This window comes from Glossina fuscipes, unplaced genomic scaffold (genome assembly GCF_014805625.2).
Source record: "Glossina fuscipes isolate IAEA_lab_2018 unplaced genomic scaffold, Yale_Gfus_2 0, whole genome shotgun sequence".
NCBI lineage: Eukaryota > Metazoa > Arthropoda > Insecta > Diptera > Glossinidae > Glossina > Glossina fuscipes.
Window position 1 is genome coordinate 29,798,368 of NW_023998414.1, and position 19,136 is coordinate 29,817,503.

At 32.3% G+C, this 19,136-nt stretch overlaps 1 protein-coding gene across 3 annotated transcripts in view; it reads left to right on the forward strand.

The window, feature by feature from the left end:
• LOC119644625 (furin-like protease 2) overlaps positions 1-19,136 on the forward strand; it is a 251,160-nt gene that overhangs the window by 182,368 nt on the left and 49,656 nt on the right. For all 3 annotated transcript variants that reach the window (XM_038044252.1, XM_038044253.1, XM_038044251.1), the window contains 2 exons: positions 17,178-17,282; positions 18,497-18,754. In XM_038044252.1, coding sequence (XP_037900180.1) covers positions 17,178-17,282; positions 18,497-18,754 — 363 coding nt within the window. The remainder of the gene's footprint in view (positions 1-17,177; positions 17,283-18,496; positions 18,755-19,136) is intronic.

The window sequence follows — 19,136 nt, forward strand, 5'->3', positions numbered from 1 at the left end:
TATGTATGTATTTATGTATGTATGTATGTATGTATGTATGTATTTATGTATGTATGTATGTATGTATGTATATATATATAAATGTATGTATATACATATATGGGATTTTTATGTGCATATGTAACGGAAGTGTAATTAAATATTATGCATGTTGTTTACAAAGCTCATGTACTATAACGTCTGTCCTGCTGCTACAGGAAATTTGAATATTGTGTCATATAACAAAAACAACAATAAAAACAAGGAATAAAAAAATATGAAAAAAAAAAAAAAAAAAAAAAAGAAAACTTAAAATTTTGACAAACTCAAAATTCAGATAAAAGAATTATAGAGTATTGTTGAGAAAAATCACACCAATGCATATATATATATGTATATATATATATATATATATTCGCACACATTTGACTTATGGCCACATATTCATTTACATAAACATATTCATAAAGAAATTCTTTGTAAAAGTAAATGTTACGGAAGTGTTTCTTATTCACACATACGTGAAGATTGTTACGCAAACAGACAGGCAGTTAGACAGATTGCAAGGCACAAACTTACCCAAGTCATGTGTTGTATTGCTATGTATAAGTATCCGGCTTGGGTGTAAATTTAAATGAAAACTTTTACGAAATATTTGCAAGTGCTTAACATTGTGACAGTTTTAATTATGTAAAAATTTTACGTTTCTTATTCTTAACGTATTTTACTTTTTCTCGTATTTTCATTTATAATCTTTCTTTTGCCCCTTTGCATAATCCCCCCTTCCTTGCATGCAAACTATGGATGCGTGTATCAAAGGGCAAATGTGGAATTAGCAAATACTTTCCTTTGTCTGTTGCTTTCTTCAAAGCTCATCACCACACACGAATGTTATTTTGTATACAAATCTTTCTTTTCTCTCTATTTCCATTCCGACAGAGATCATTGAAATGTTCTCGATGAGTCGGTTGTGATCCCGGGTATATTTAGAGCAAACTATAAAAAACAGGCCTAAAAGATCGATTATATCTATGTCTAGTATTATGCTTTTAGAGAATGACCGCAAATTTATTTTTAATATTTTTACGCTCGTTAAAAACGAAGTGTTCAACGTACAAGTACATATTATGTAATTGTAATCAATTTGTAAAAAATTAAAGTACTTTCCATTTAATAAGCGCTTCTTTAAATAAACCTGATCATTTCGAGTGTGATGCAGTGATTATGGCTTCAAAACCCTTTGTCGAAAAATTTAACTTAACCTTCCTTTACCATTATGAAGCGATTAGTATGAAAAGACGCTTAAGCGCCACCCGCACCCGTCTAGCTGAGTTGATAAAAGTTGTGTGGCTACCAAGTCAATGTTCGCGGATTCAAATCTCAATTAAGCATAGTCGACCGTAGCTGTAATGAGCATTTTGCCGGCAAGGGCAACGATTAGGCTACGGCCACGTCCTAACTCTCTCACTTGCTGCACTTCCTTCAAATTGTCACCGTGGAACACGCGTAGAGTAAAGAAGAAAAAACATTCGTTGGACTGACAGTAGGCGTGAATGTAAAAAATTGAAGATTTATTACCTGATGTTGCGACTCTGTTATTATCTCTCTCTCTTCCCTTAACTATTAAGTCGACTGTCGCTTAGATAAGTCCATCCACACATCGGATATATCGAAATTTCGTCGAAACTTCTATACGAACTCGAACCTTACAATTTGCATTCTATGCAACTTGTCCCTTTTTTTATAGCGTGCTCGATATTTAAGCATTCCTTTTGACCAACCTATAAGGCAACTCGCATTCAAATAAATTTATTAGCTCTCTTCAATATATGAAATTTCATAAATAATATAAATTTTTTGTTAAGAACAAAATCTGTATGCTATTCCCGGGATTTACTGACAGATTGACTGATATTATCGTAATGCGTACCATATACCTTAAATAAGTACGACACAGATCAGGTAGAGACGAAACAAATTTGAACATGCAATTGTCCCTAACTTAGCCAACATATCCTACGATTACTTGTTACGTAGGCAATAACGTCCAGAATGTACCTTAAGTTGAACTTAACAATTGTGTACATAGTCCAGCTGTGTAAGGACAATTCTTCTTAAATTGTAGTAATGTCACGCTCGAACCTATTGTACTTGGCTTTGTTTATAAAAGTCTTGCATCGAACACGAACGCAAATAACGAAAATCGATGTTGTTGGTAAATAATTACGAAGTTGCCTTAAATCGTTTGCGTATGAAATGGTTTTCCGGTCACATATGGTAGTTCGAAATGGACGAAATAAAGGAATGAAGCAAACTGAACGAACTCAATAAATAATGTCTAAGCCACACAATGTTGCGGTAACTCGCAACGTATAACTATGGAACCGTTCTTCGTCAGCTTTTCTTTCTGTTTCATTCCATCAAAACATTATATGCAGTCGCGATCCTTAAACATGCTTAATATTTCCGATCAAATCCTTCGAACTTTTTATGCATATGCCTTCAATTTTCATTTAGTTGATAATGAATGCCTTTTCCTTTGTTAAAAAAATCGCCATTGCCAACCCAATGCCAATGTTGCTCAACTTCGTTATAGGCACCGAGCTCCTTAAATTCTTATTTTATTTATTTTTTATTGTTTCCATTACGTTGAACTGAAACGGCTTACGTTTTTATTCATCTGAAGAAAAGCCTTGCAAAAACAAAGGTCACATATCTCTTATATTTTTCATATTTATTTTGCCGTCTGGTCTTCATTGTACATCAAGTTATTTAATACTATTTTTATTGACATTTCATCATCATATGGGATATTGCCGTCACATCATTTAAGAAATAAAGTTAATCTGTGTAATCCTGTAATTGTGGGTAATTTTCTCGAATTTATTGACGAATGATGACTTGTCAATGTATGAACGTAAATTTCATAAACTGCATCTGCGCATTTATTTATTAAACTATTTGCAAACATTATTTTTATATTTTTTTTTTTTTTGAAATTTCTTTTAAGGAAAAAGCACTTCTTTGACGATAGCATTAAAGTCGATTCAGGAACGATTCTCTTTAAATTTCAGCTACAGCTTTGTGCTTTTGTTCTTTTCGTGAAACAAGAAGATTTTTTTAAAAATTCGTGATAAAAAGAAAAAAGAAAATTCGTCAATATCGCCTGTAATCGGCTGAAGTTAATTGATCAAAAAAACGTAGAGAAGCTGGAAAGCGATTAAGCTGCAGCTGGATGATTGGATTGAAGTGAGGATAGCAGCCTAACTATATTTGAAGAACTTATTATTTAACCATTTCATAAAGTCATTGATGCACATTTGAATTCATACAACATGTTTTTAGTTCGAAGAGTGCGTAAAGCATTTTCGAAATAATTGTTCTTCTTATGATGGGCGAAAAGTTCCACGTTTGATTACAATATAAGGCAATAACGTGATTATTAAATAAATTTGAAATTCGCATATCGAAAATCGGATCGAACCTTTTCTCGTGGCATTATCGGTTCAAATGAAAAGAATGAAAATTAATTTGGGGGAAAAAAAAAAAGTTTGAAGAAAAACTGGTTTAAGATTTTGCAAATGTGTCAAGGATATTAAGAGATCCCATCATTACATAACTCCTCCCATCAAAATCGAATGCTTTGCCTTGTTTTTTTGCTAAAACATGCTGCTCTTTTGCTGCTTCTATAACAGACACAACGACACAACGACACGTTTGATCCGCATAACAAAAAAAAAAAAAAAAAGCATACGGTTCTCTCATGCAATGCAATTTCATCGTAACAACTTTCATCATTCAGAAATAGGTATTCATTTAAACTGCATGCAGAAATACCACCAGCCACCATATCCAAGATGAGGATTTGAAATTAAATCCAACAGAGTAAGAACGCAATTTTTGTTGCTATGTTGCGAGTAGACTTACAAGGGAAGATGTAGTAATCGCCGGTAGACGATGGATTACTGGATTATAGAAAGCGATGGCTTAGCATGGAAGGTGCCTAAAGCGTCCTCTGCTTGCATCGTTTTCCCGCCATACCAAGCTTTCGATGACAAGCAATAGGAGTACAAGTCAATCATTTTTCATTTTTTCTTATTTATCAACCAACTGGTAAACCATGATAACTTTCTAACTTTCTTACTTTGCCTCTCTCTCTCTGTAAGGCTTCGCTGCTTAAATTTATCGCTCGAGCGCTTCTTCTCTATTTCATAAGGATGTGATTGCATACAACTCTACACAAATATACATCATAAGCAATTGCCGTATACTCATTGCATATATGAATGCGCTTCACTTGCCAAATCGATTAAATCAATTTTTTGGAATTTATTTTAATTTTAATATCAAAGCACTTCATTAACTCCCAACTGTACGTATGCATGTAATATATAATATTTTAGCATTTTTCTCAACTTCTTGTTTTATGGAGTTAATCGATTTGGCAATTGAAACATTCATATTTGTGTACTGCAGAATTTACTATTTACGTATGAAATTTTACGCATGTTAGAGTCAAAAATGATTGATTACTGATTGCCGCCCGCCCAATCAAGATGTGGTCAATTAAAAATATTAACAGTACGAAGAATGGAAGATAAATAAGTAGATGCTGCGTTATTAATAAGAAACATTTGCTACATATCTTTAAATTGATTCATTCAACCGTTTATGTAGGAAACTTTTGAAAAAAAAAAAAAAAAAAAACATTAATTTCATTATATGTATGCGTGCATGTGTGTGCGTAGGCGAAAAGAAAACTTTAATGGATTTTAATTAAAAATTGTAAATTGCATTGCAATGTGTTCTCACGCATAAACATTATTTTAATTACTCTCTATTTGTTCACTGAGCAAAATTGTACGCATTCCTAAGAAATTGAAATTTTGTTTTTATTTTTTTTTTTTTTTTTTTTTTTTTTTTTAATTGAAACCTAAAAGAACCAATTTTAGCATATTATTTGAATTAAAGATGATATGAAATAAGAAACGAATCGCAGACACCCTTCAAAGAAACGCATACACGAATATTATGCATTATATGTGAGAGACAAAAGTCAACTGAATGAAAAAACATTCAGTCTTCTTCGATAAGAGATTGGATTTGAGACATGTTTGGCTGTCAACAATTGAATCGATTCGTTATCGTAACTTTGTTTTCTTAGCAGCGATCGATATGGCGACATTATCCTAATATATAGTATGTTTTAGTGTTTTATAAATATTGGGTAGTCCGGAAATATCTTTCGGTACAGTACAAACTCATTGTTTCGAATGGATTAAGTTTTTCTTCAATCGCGCGAATTATTGTTACGTGTCGACGCGGTAAAGTTTTCATTAAAAAATTTTGCAGAACGAAATTTCGCCCAAGCAACCTGAGCAAGTGCTACAGCGTTCTGCTACAGAATTAGTTCCATAGGCAGCCCTTTGAAATGAAATAGTAAAGTAAAATATCTCTTATATGTTCACCTTGATCTTGCACATCTTACGTACGCTCATCCTTCCATAACGCAACCAATGACATTGAAAGCCTGCTCTACATAAGTATGTATAACTACGTTTGATCCAAACTATTGGCCTAGTTACCTGAAAAAAGTTATTTTAACCTGAGTTCGGGAGAAACACGTAAAAGTGCTTCGTTTCAAGACTTTTGCTAACTAAATGCGATAGCAAATATTATTATAAAAATATATGTATGTGTGAAATATGAACAAGCTAAGAGAGTAAGAAGAATATGAGGAATGTTTGCTAACGCAACCGACTTGGCGGTTTTTTTTTTTTTTTTTTTTTTTTTTAAAACATAATGTACCAGCAATCTTTAGGACAGCTGTTATTACATAATGCGAAGAAAATAATTAATCTGTATGTGATTTATATAAATGTGCGTGTATGCGTATAAGCGCGCTTATGAGGCTTTTTACAAAAAAAAAAAAAAATTTCATTCATGTTGTTTGCTTTGCGTTCCTACGCAAATGCGTATGTATTTGTTCGGATACCTGAACAAATATTTGAATAAGAAAAAAAAGGGATACACATACATACGCGTGAACATTTTGAAATATTGTCTCACTCCTCCACGCACTCTCGCATATGAAACATTTTCGCGCGTAGATAGATATATGCGAAAATATTTTAGTTTCGGTTTTGCTTTTCCATTTATGCTTACAATTCAACCAAACAGATATGCAGATATGTGAAATATACATATACATATATATATATAATAGAATATAAACATATATGAAGAAATATTTAGTTATGCACACGTTATATAGAGGATAAAAGTAAAAGTATGTTTGTGTGGATGGGTGTGTGTAAATGTGGAATGGACCGAGTATTTATTTAAGAATTTCTTTATACACAATATTTGTTTACGTGTACTGCATGAGGAAATACGAGAACGGACTAAAAATTTCTTGTACAACATTCTCAAAAATAAAAGAACATGACATGTTTGTTTGTATGTTTTCCTTGTTTATTTTTTCTTTTCACTATTTGCTGGTAGCTGTAGTTATTGTTTCATGCCTTTGACAAAAAAAAAAAAAAAAAAAAAAAAAAAAAAAAAAAAACCAAACAAAACAAAACAAAAATTTTTACGCAAAATGTATGTGAGTGAGTACGTAAAAGCAAACGAAATGTCTGAAATATTTCTGTAAAGAGTTTCTTGAGAGTAATAGAATTATAAAGACACACACACAAAAATGGAAAATGAAAAAAATGAAAAAAAAAAACAAAAACAAAAAAAATCTTTTCTTTATGGCTGGGGCACTTTAAGGGAGATTCTACATCTTCTTCTTCTACTCTATAGACAATGCCCGGCTATTATTTACTATTACCACGACTGGTATATTTGTACGTTGCGTTATCAGATAGATAGTTTTCTTAAATTATAATATTTATTTTTGTTTTACTTTTTGTTTTTAATTAAAAACTTATTTCGACAAAAATATTACAGTTAGAAAGCGCTTGCTTAACGTTTTCTTATCACTTTTTTCAAAATTTCTCTTTCCACAACACTATACATACATACATATACATATATATATATATATATTATAATACTTTGCTAGTTTTATAGAAAATACTTTTCCATAAGTTCTGCACAAATACACTTCTAAAGGGAAATCGTTAGAAAATTGTACGCATTTTTTTGGCTGCAGTTACTAACACACCACCACCAAGCCACCAACAAACTGTTCTCGACTAGAGAACGTGGGAGCATTTCTCAAAACTCAATGCATTAAATCTGACATTCCCCGGATTTTTGCATATGCATCTCCTTGCTATTGGTAAAAAAACGAAGAAATTTTCCTCAAAAGAGGCGAGCAAAAGACTTGGAAGGCCAATTACCAATTTTATAAACTCCTCACACCAGCACTGATAATCGAATACCATTCCGCTACAATACCAGTGCGAAAATCGGAGAAAACGCTCAGCAAATCTTATCAGGAACGCATCGTACTTTGGTGGCTAAACGTTGCATAACTTTAGGCAACTGCAATATCGTGGATATTTAGATTATATTTTGCTTTCACAGGCATACGCAGAGTAGCGAACAATTTTTGACGCTAACTCGTGCTTCATTCTTGCAAGCAAAAAATTCAATCCATAGGTAATTAACTAATAATTTTTTACTTTCTTCAATTAAGGCTTCCATTCTTTCCTTTTAATTTAAAAGTCTATTTCTGATCTCAAAAATTATCTGCTTGAGATCTAAATGTCTATGGAATGGTTAGCAAGCAAGCCCGGTTTACGCAAACCACATTATACCCTACTCCAAATCTCAATATTTATCCAAAAAAAAAAGACTAATCTAACGTACCGTAAGGCTCATTGTAGCCCAAGCTAGTTTTTGAGACGTAATGTTCAAGAAATTCTAAAGTTCACTTGAGCAGTTCCTTCTGTAGTAGTACTGCGATCTGCTGACTAAAGCTCAATGATATAAGTTATCACACCAAAGTGATCCTTGAACAGTTGGTGCATTACGATACCCAAAACCCAAATAGTCATGAATCAGGTTAGGCGGACCACTAAATTCGGGAGAGAAAGTTGAATATTCATGGAGGCCCCCTGGAGGGGAAATCATTTGATTATCGCGTATTATGGTTTATTGCGATAAATGAATAATAACTGAAATAAATGGGCGTGTTATAGCAAAAACCATGCTTTCGTGAGTTTTCAGTATGATGGAGAGAAGCTCGTTCACCACATCTTTACCACTCTAATCGGAAAAGTCCTACCTTGCCCGCCATTATCAGTAATCAAGTATTTGTTCCGATTTCTTCCGGGTTTCAATGGATGGCTTATTATTTGTCGGAACACTTGTGGACTTTGATTATTATGACGATAACTAAATATCTATTCCTTTGAGGATAGAGTTGTGAGAGAGGTGAGCAAAAATAATAGCCCGCGACAAACAATGTATATATATATATATATATATATATATATATAAATGTATATATATTTGGCCCAAAGGTAGGAAAAAAAAATTTTAACAAATTTGGCGAATATAATTTAAATAAGTATTACTCTCCCTCCGGAAGAGATGAGTTTGTTTCTGAAGGTTTTCTTTGGAGGCCAGTGAGCGTTGCGTTGAGCATTGAGTTAAGATACAACTTCTTACTAACTGGTTAATTGAAAATTTTCACGTGTTGGCAAAAATGAATTTTAATATTTTTCCGTTTCACGCACGCTATGCAGCACAATTTTTTCTAAAGTCAAATATTCTCTCAGCTCAGACGTTTTCGAAGCGATTTTTCCAATATCCTACATACAATAAATTAATATATGGACTCTTAGGTGTCCCATATATATATATATATAATATGATGGCGAATTCAAGATTTTATTTTCCGTATTTTACGAATAGAAGTGAAGAAGAGAAGAAAATAATATCCGTTCGTTTTAACATTTGTACAGATAAGGACCATCTAATGGTAATCCTTTCAATTAAAATTTCCAGTCTAGGCATGGCATACTTTTAACTTCAATCTATTTAGTAAGAATTTGAAATCTTCTTCAGTGCTGATCGGGATTCAATTAATGACAAAGCCACATATGGGAAAAGAATCTTTGTTTATATAACGCGAACTGAGAAGAACCAAAGATTGAAGTCAAGGCAAAAGTGGCTGACAAAAGGGTTGTTCTTGTTACGTCAATTATGAAAAGGACGGCATGTATTAATTCTACAATAGATTTGTTAAGTATTTCATAACATTGCGATTACATTTGCATCGGATAGAAACCGTAAATAAGGGACGAGAAAGGAGAGACGAAAACAACACTAGAGAAATATTTGAACGTAACTCGATCAGAATTTATACAATTTATACAATTTTGACAGTGTTGTCAAAACAATGTGCTCACATACGTCAATTATGTATCGAACAGAAAAAAGTCACAAATTAAGTAAAAATTGAAATTTGAATCAATGCTTTAAGGAACAAACTCATCGAAATTCTTGGCGGCGTGTAGTAGAGAACAAGCTTGCAGTATTGGATTTTCAGGCTTCAAAAAGCGCCTGAAACTCATTAGAAAGTTATAAAATGACGTAAAGAGAACCGTATCTCGCTGACTGATTTATGAATTATTTACGTTACACAGGCCGACCATATGTGAAAATTTTGTCAACTTACGCTACACGTATTCATGCTTAGAGTTACAATTTTTCTTAACTATGACTTTTTTGCCTTTAGAAAATTCTAATCTTCGTAAATGGCTCGTGGACGGATTAATGGACAAAGTATTTACTCATACATCATGTTTGAAAGAAACGAAAATGAAAACGTAAGCGAATTTAATTCAAAATAAATATATAAAAAAGAAGACGGCATATACGAATATAAGTCTTGTCTTGTCTTGTCTTGTCTTGTCTAAATGTTAAAAGATAAGCTTTTGAAACAGAAATTAACTTTTAAAAGTCTCGTTCTATTATTAGTTTTAATATATTCAGTGAAAATCTCTTTCTTTTTTCTTTTTTTTTTTTTTTTTTCAGTTACAAAACTTTCATATAAATCACGCGCTCTTATGCAAGTTTATTTGACAGCAGACATGTGCGTATGCGGTGTATATGTGTATCTAACACATAAAAGTAAATAATTGTCAAAGTTTTTATTTCGTTAAAAAAAGAAAAGAAAAGAAAAAAAAAAAAAAGCAGAAAAAAAGAAATAAACCAGGAGATGAAAGAGACAGAAAAAAAAAGGAAAACATATTCAATTTACCTTCACCAGCATACATTTACAAGCAGAGCATTTACAGAATGTTTTTCTTACTCAAGCCTTAAGCTCATGCATCAAACAAATGTAATAACATTTGTGTCATATCCAAGCGTGTGCATGCACACACATACATTTATGTACACATATTCGCTCGAGCTCCCTTTCCTCGTAATTGCATCACCGTATATGCGCTTACACTTATGAACGCATATGTGCGAAGCTATCTATACGATAACATATATAAGATGAAGAAATTTTGTAAAGTTATTACATACCGTGCATACACACTCGATGCCATTTCCTTTTTTTTATTTTTTTTCTTAATCTTCAGTTACTTACAAAATAAAAGGCAAGAAGAAGCAGAAGAAGAAAAGGGGAGGAGGCTAAAACGAAATGAATGCAACTTGTTTTTGGGAGGCGCGGGGTGCTTGTTAGCTTTATCGTGTATCATTCATATATTTTTTTTTTTTTTTTTTTTTTTTTTTTTTTTTTGGCATCAGATTCAACTCAACAGGATGGCAAAATATTTCTTGATTGAACTTTGTTGATTTTGTGATTGTGCAATGTGATGCGATTTTCGTGACATGCATCTTCATCAGCAGCCATGGCAATCTACCGACATGCCATACACTGATGGCAGCAATTTATGTGATTGCAGATTTCAGTCGAAACTTAAAGAAAGTACCCTCAAGTGTTGAAAAGTAGCCATTTGCTTTCCTTTATTTTAAACAAAAAAAAAAAAAAAAAAAAAAAAAAAAAAAAAAAAAAAAAAAAAAACTTGCAAAAGAAAGACAGACAGCAAATTGAAACAGTTTTAATACCGGAAAATTCAATTTATTTTTGTCAAGTAATGATTTTTTTCCATAAGTCTTCGGATTTCGGGCTAAAGACGAAACAGTCATTATTTATATTTATTAAATGATTGTGACTTAATTAATTAATCGAATTGCAAGACCTGAACTTTATATATATATGTATGTTTTTTTTTTTTTTTAATATCATTGAAACTTGCATCTTCTAATCAAGTATCGAGCGGTATTTTAGGGAAGAATTTTAATTAACTTATCGTTTATTTTTTATACAATGATTTATACATGTTTAGCCATTGACTGTTTAATGCAACGTGAATGCAATCACACAAAACAATATCCAGCGAATGGGATATATGAATCGGCTCTTTTCATATAGAAATTTTCAACTTTTTATAATGCTATCATAATTTATAATGCAATCGGGGTGTAGTTTTGATTGTGCGGAGCCCATAGTTTGGTCTTTGTTAAAAGGCGGACTTGCTTCATATCTCTGCTAAGATAACTCATAATTGAAACATATTTACAGAATGACGTAATGTAATGAGAAAAACTAAATCAAAATAGAAAATATAAACATCAATAAAATTGTTAAGAACATTATAGTCGGGCAACGCCGACCATTAAATACCCTACTCAGTACATTGCCTAACACAATTGTTATTTTTATTATAGAACTTAAAAATTATATCTTGTTTCTATATAAAGGCATATTTTTCATGTGCGGATTTATGAGGAAGCGGACTCAAAACGCAACCCAATGTAGTACAAGTTTAATCCTTACATAGGGCAATATCCAAAACTAGTCATCGATAGTCCAAATCGATCAGTAATAATAATTATATTATGGATCAATTTCCATCACCTCTAGTTAAAACTTGGACTTAACGTTCAATTTTCGTGAAAATTCTTATTAGGGAAAGATGCAAAATATAGGCTGAGATGGTCCATATTTGGTAGAGTTAATTTTTTTTTTTTTTTTTTTTTATATTAAATTATTATTATGATACAATTTTCTTCATGAAGCATCGTACAAACTGCAGTTTTTGTTATATGAGAGGGGGTTCATCAATTGTCCCACCCGGTCCAAATCATTAAAGTTTTGCATAATTAATTTTGTGTCTTATGTATAAAATATATGAAGACAGCATGTTTGCGAGACTATATTTGTGGGCTGTCTTCAATTCGGTAAGAAAACATAGCTTAGATTGCAGATCGCAATAATCGTTACTCTCTCTTAGCATTGACATTGAGAAGAGGAGTAATCTACCCAAAAATACAACTCTAGTCATTATTTTGTCAAAACGCTCTTCACGTTTACTTATCGATATTATTGACGCATTTGTATTAAATTGATTATCGTGCAATAAAGTCGAGTTATTTTATAGAACTAAATTCAATTTTTCACTTTACAAACGTAAAGAGGCACACTTAACGAACTTACAGCTGATTTTTTTCATTTACTTTGTTTGCCTGAAAATTTTAAGTGCGATCAAAGTTCTTTATGTCTCACTCATACAAGCAATGCCTTGCAATCATAAAGTTGTGCGCATCCGATGGGATTAAATATCATAGGTGTAGTAGATAGGATTAGGCAAGCGGCAACTATAGTTTCCCAAAGGCCAACTGTATAGTTGGGATTTAAGATCTGCTTGGCTATCAAGAACGACTATGGTTTCATTTTCGATTAATTATTCTCTTTGTCTTTCTAGTGCTTAGCAAAATAAGGTTTATGGACTTACATGTGGTAACAAGTTGAAAAAGTATATGGTTTCAGGGGCTCTTAAGTAAATGGGCGCGAAATATAATAACCTGCGATAACCTGGTTCTAGGTATAATCGTTTGAGGATTTGTCTGGATTACTTCATATTAACATGAAAGTGTCCGCGACATATTCATTGAAGTTAATAAAGCAAATAATTTGACTTTACATTGAAATGGTATTCTACCGAGTTATCACTTTGCTCAATAAATCTCCATTTCAACTTGTCGTAGTTTCATCTTTCAAGCGCACTTATTATATTGATCCTATTCATCCTCTCTCTCGACACTCAAAATCACATTTTTTATTGATTTCAAAATTGTAAAGATATCGTAAAGCTGATTGCTAGAATACCATGACATTTTTCCACACGCACACAAACACACGCAATATTTCTACTTTCCAGAAATGATACAAATCTATCAATAGTGATGCTATGTATATGTCAGACAGAAGACATATATATATATATATAATATCCTACGTATTTCCCTAGACATGGATTAAGAGGTTTCCTTTTTTTTTTATCCAAAACTGAACTGATTGAATAGCTTGCCCCAAAGCCTTTTAAAATTGGAAGATAACTGCGATGGTGGCATTTTTTAATGCTTTTCTTCTTTAAATATATCTTCTCGAGTATTTTTCTTCTATTAGTTTTCCTTTCATCCGAAGAAAAAAAAAAACATATTAAAATACGTTACTTTTGGCGAAGGATAGCCGATCATTAAAATTTAAAAGTGCGGTTAGTTGCTGTTTCTTCAAGTCAGAGGATGTAGAGGACCCAGTTTATATAGATTAGAAGAAACTATTTGAACTTTCTTTAGTTTTGCACTAAAAGCGAAAACCTTCTAGATCCATAAACGAAGATCAGGACAATTAAACAATCACGACTTAACTTATTAGAAGGTCAACAGTAGGCACCAAGTAGCCAGCTAAGCAATCTTGAGGTGGTAGCTGTTCTCGTCGTACATAGTTTGATAAACTTTACTTTAAAAAGTGCCAGACTTTGAAGGAAATCTTTATGTATCCTTAAAGTAGAGTATCACAAGTATGTATTTAGATATACTTTCTTCTTCAGACTTCCGCAAGCGTAATTTTTTCTTTTCGCCTCGATCAATAATGAATGCTAATTAAGCTTGATGAGCAATAGGGTGTAAAGCAATTTAATCGAAATAATTATTGAATAGTTTTTGAGGGTTTCCTTAAAATAATTGAAAAGAGATTTCGGGAAATATATATATATATATATATATATACATACATATAGATATATATAAATATATATACATACGATGAAGGATTTGTTCAAAACATTCCTTAACTTGAAAAACACTTGCAATAAAAAAAAAAAAAAAATTATATATATATATATATATTTTTAAATTTTATCTAACGTTAAGGAAGAGAGAAAAAGCATAAAAAAAAAATCAAAAATCTTATTGATTGCATAGAAAAGGGAATAAAAAGCTAGAAAAAGAAACAAAAAAAAATCCCTAAACAACTAACGCATATACACTTCAGTAAAGTTTAACTACAAATACTCTCAACAATATTCAAAAAAACAAAAAAAAAAAACAAAAAAGAGAGAAAAAAAAGAAGGAAAATGCAGTAAGTGAACGAATGTTAAGTGAAAAGTTTTCATTTAATGCTTTATATAAAAAAACACAACAACAATAACAGTAAGCGAACAACAACGAACATGACATGAGAATAAAAACATCAATTTAAGGGTCAATGCAGTGAATTAACTTCGGATCTCAACCGTCAGAACGGTAATGTGGGAATATGAAGAAGGCTGCAACAACAATTTAAAAACAAACAAGAAAAAAAAAAAAAATCACGGAAATCCCTTTTTAAAACTGCAACATGAGTTGATTTTCAATTTATGTTTCTTTGCTTTTTTGTTTGCAAAAAAAAAAAGAAGAAAGTTTTCTGTTACTATTTGTGTCTCTCATGTGTGAATTTGTTGATTTTCCTTGCATCAATAAAAGCCACTTTCGAGTGACTTTATTGCGGGTTTTTCTTCACAATTTACAAAACTTTTTTCTCCGCCAATTTCAATTTATGATTTATTGTTTATTATCGGAATGCACAGGTTAAATGGCAAGGCCATATATGCGTAGATTAAACCGTGCAATACATTTTTGAACTTTTTGGGGACAAAAAGTAAAAATAACTGCACAGTCATCGCTTCATTGCAGAACAAGTCGACGATAACCTCCAACCAATATCACTTTGATACCTTCGAATTTCGGCTGTCGTGGCTGACTAAGAAACTGTCAGTCAAAAGTAAGATTTCTTTTATGTGTGGCGTGGTTCGTTGCCGAATCAAGTCCGTAGTTCTTCCTACCCACAATTATTGTTTACTTCAAGTTTTCACCACCCATACACCTTATACTTATATATAATGATTTTGTGAAACTGCTTGTAAAAGTCACAAATTTAATATATGTATGTATATATGTATGCATGTTTTGCCGATTTAGGCAAACATGTCAGTCCGCACTATGCGTTATGCGAACACTTACTACTCCAAGATATGGAAAATTTTAAACGTAATGCATAGACATGCGTACTTAAATTCTAGGGAAAGTGGAGACATACGCGATCAATGTATCAAATCAGATTTAAGTGCTAAATGAAACTTCAATAAATGCAATCATGATTGTTTAAAATAACTGTAATCAAAATATGTACGCATTTCAATACATAAATGCACTGCTAACTAGAGGTTAAGATTTGAAATTACTTATGCACATTTCGACTCAAGTAATACTCAAGCAATTTGCAGCTCTTTTCTGAAATTTGGTATACAAATTTTTGAGCAGGAGTGATTTCAAAACTTCGAGAACCGCTTACAGTTAGCTTACGCTTCTTATGCTTAATCACGAAACCTTATGCCCGCGCGATGGATATCAATTATTCGCTTTAAGGCAAATATAGTTTTTTTTATTTGTTGTGTTTGATTTTCCTTACAAATCCTAAGTGCGCGTTTGTATATATCTATATATATGTTGCAGTTTATACGTGTTCTGAGTGGCAATACATCATCTCTTAAAATTGATTAAAATACCGATACCGACAATTGTAAATAAATCTTGTTTTATTTGCTGTTATTTCCTACTCCCCGGGATACGAGGATATGTTTTTTTTTTTTTTTTTTTTTTTTTTTTTTTTTTTTAAATCTTTAGAAATGCATTTTGGTTTCTTGTGGTAATTGAAATCGTTGCCGTCAACAGCAAAGCAAGAAACAAATAAAAATAAAAACAAGTTTGAAAATAATATTCGGTGGAGACCGAATCTTTTATACCCGCCCATCAGCGTCAACCTAAAGACAAAAAAAAAAAAAAAAAGAGTAGAATAACTAAATTTTCATGCTCTATAATATGGAGTGGGCGCAGCTGTTTTTTCTATTACCATAGATACTACGCAGTTAGACATAAGGACAGACGGACATACTTAGGTGCACAAGAAATTTAAAATTAACCAAAAACTGATACGGCGTTTCTGAAGCTTGTTTTTGCGCCTTATAAAGGCATTAAAAAAAATTAAATTTCGATACACTATAATACTGGGTAGGCGTGGTCACTTTTTTCCGCCTTTACACAGATACTACAACATTTTTGTGTACAAGTTTTTGTACATTTATCTGCTAAAGTTAACGTAAAGTAATGAGCAAAAAACCAATTTTTTATTCCATTTGAAGAACGGAGCTGTGGGCGTACGCCTTAATCGATTTGACCCATTTATAATGCAAATTTACATGCAAGAATTTCTAATGTTTCTGGCAAATTTGAAATCGATAGATGCATTTTTGCGGCCAGGACAATGTTTACAACGGACATTAGACAGACGGACAGACACACTGATCACTAATATCAATATATAAACATATATATATATCAATAATATATATATATATAAATATATATATTGTGGTGTTTCTGATGCATCCTTATGGACGTTGTAGACGTTTCGGCAGAATGAACATACCCGTCATCGTTCGGTGAGGGGGGGTATAATAATGCATACAACAGCGAGCACCTGAAACACACTTTTTACACAATTGCTACCTTCGTTCTAGAATTTAATTAAACTGAATGAATACAGTTTACATAGCTCTATAGGAGTTCATTAATTTCACTTCTCTTTTGACAATTTATTTATTAAAAATTGGAATGCATGTGTAACTAACTCATTTTCAGTCGCTTTGATATTTGTCTACTTATGTAAAGTCCATTTCTGAGAGATTATATTTAATTGCAATTAAAATGCTTAGGTTAAGATTGTATTTTTTTTATTTTTTTATTTTTTTTGTGAAGTAAAAGAAAAAATTTATTGAAACTAAAGTGCTTTTAATATGTTTGTAATTTTGTTTTCCTTTTTTGCTTCATTCTGTTATTTACAGGTTGGTTCTTTAAAGGATTATTATCTCTTTCATAATAAACGTATAACAAAGCGTTCTTTGAGATTTAATAACGAACACCATAGCGCCTTAAAATCAGAACCCGAGGTAATTACTTATATTATTTATTTTATATCCTACACTACTAACAAACTATGATACTTTAATCCCTTCTACTCTTTTGCGAGTTAATGATGAATTAAAGTTCAAAAAAAAAAAAAAAAAAAAAAAAAAACGATATTAATGGTCCTTTCATTCCTATATTCTGAGCACCTTGCTTTTAAAGGATTCGGAGTTTTGTGCAAAGCACATCTCAGTTACACTCGCTTTCGATTAATTGGCTGCCTATAAGAAATTGTCCTTGAATTTTTTCACTCAGATATTGGAAAATGTATTGTAGCCTTATAATTGTAGCCGGAAATTTAGCAGCGTAAGCAGAATTCTATTGCTTTCAATTTGTCTAAACGTCGTTTACTACTCGCAGAGATCGATTGCGATCTGCCTAAACGTGAACTGCGATCTTCAAGCTTGTTGCTGTCTACAAGACAGTAGGACTACAGCATATTTACAACCAACAGATCATCTTGAAACAGTTGTGCGGTTCGAAGCCTGAGATCTTTCGTGCTTTATAAGTTGACAGTGTCCTATGCCGCCACCAGATGCGATCTTCTTACAACACCATCAACGTTTCCCTTCGGAATGGCTATGGCCTGAGTGCCTGACCGAAACTAATGATCTTAACAATGATTCGTTATTTAAAACATGATAATGTTAGATATCGATTGGAACAAAGGTATATAAAGTGCGAGCGTCAGTTAGCCGATCGAGATCAGACATCGTGACTTCACCTAACCTTAAGAAATATTGGTAAATGAACATCTCCTATAGCGTATAGGCTGTATAGGTTTTTCGTCTCTTGCAGAAAATGGACAGACAGTTGAAAGGATACACATATGCATAGATGGCAAAAAGGATGGAGACATAATCACATCTACGTTGTGATGTTTTTAATGCATTCTTCTGGGTGCTGCAAACAGGATGAAATATAATATATTATACTATACACTCTTATGCTATCTCTTTCTCTCACTCTTATACTTATGCAGTTAATTGAATTGATTTTCATAAAAAAGCTTTCATATAGGGACCGCAGTTGTTCACCTAAACCCTATGTGACGTGTTTACTTTATTGCAAATCTAATAAAACGAATAACAATCAAAATTTTATTTTAATAGATATTCAGTTAGATGTCTGCCCTTCAGTGGTATTTGTGTCGTAGATTAAACTTTAACTTGTTAAAACTTGTAATTTAATCTTTTAGGTACGATGGCTGCAACAACTGCATGAGAAAATACGACGCAAACGTGATGGTCCTTTTAGCGCTTTACCTGGCTATGCGCCGTATGATGTTATACGCTCATCAACAGGGTTTGGTGTTAGTTTAACATCACCTCGCTTAGCCTATACACCTAGCGCAGTTTATCATCCCCTGGTACCGCGCGCACCCCGCATACAATATCGTGATGCTGGCACGCGCAGCATATTCCCGGATCCTTTGTTCAAAGAGCAGTGGTACTTGGTGAGTAATGTATGTATGTGAGCAATGTTTATTATTTCGTTCGTTCGTTGTTTCCTATTTATGGATATGGGCAAATCTTCAATCTAATCGCTAACCATAATGCTTAAAAGCTAACCTATCCCAAAAGAGGTAAATTTCATATAACCAGGGAGTTTGGGTATATTTATGATACACCAGAGAGAAATCGTAGACAAGAAAGAAATAAAATGAATGCAGATAAAATGTTTTAAAAAAAAAAAAAAAAAGAAAAAAAAAAATGTAAATAACGTCTATAAAATACATGCTGGTACACACATGCTCTCACGAGCTCTACTTTCTCCAAGCACAGTAAACGAAATTAGAGAAAAAAAAAACTCTTTCGTATCCTTTTAAAGAAGAAGAA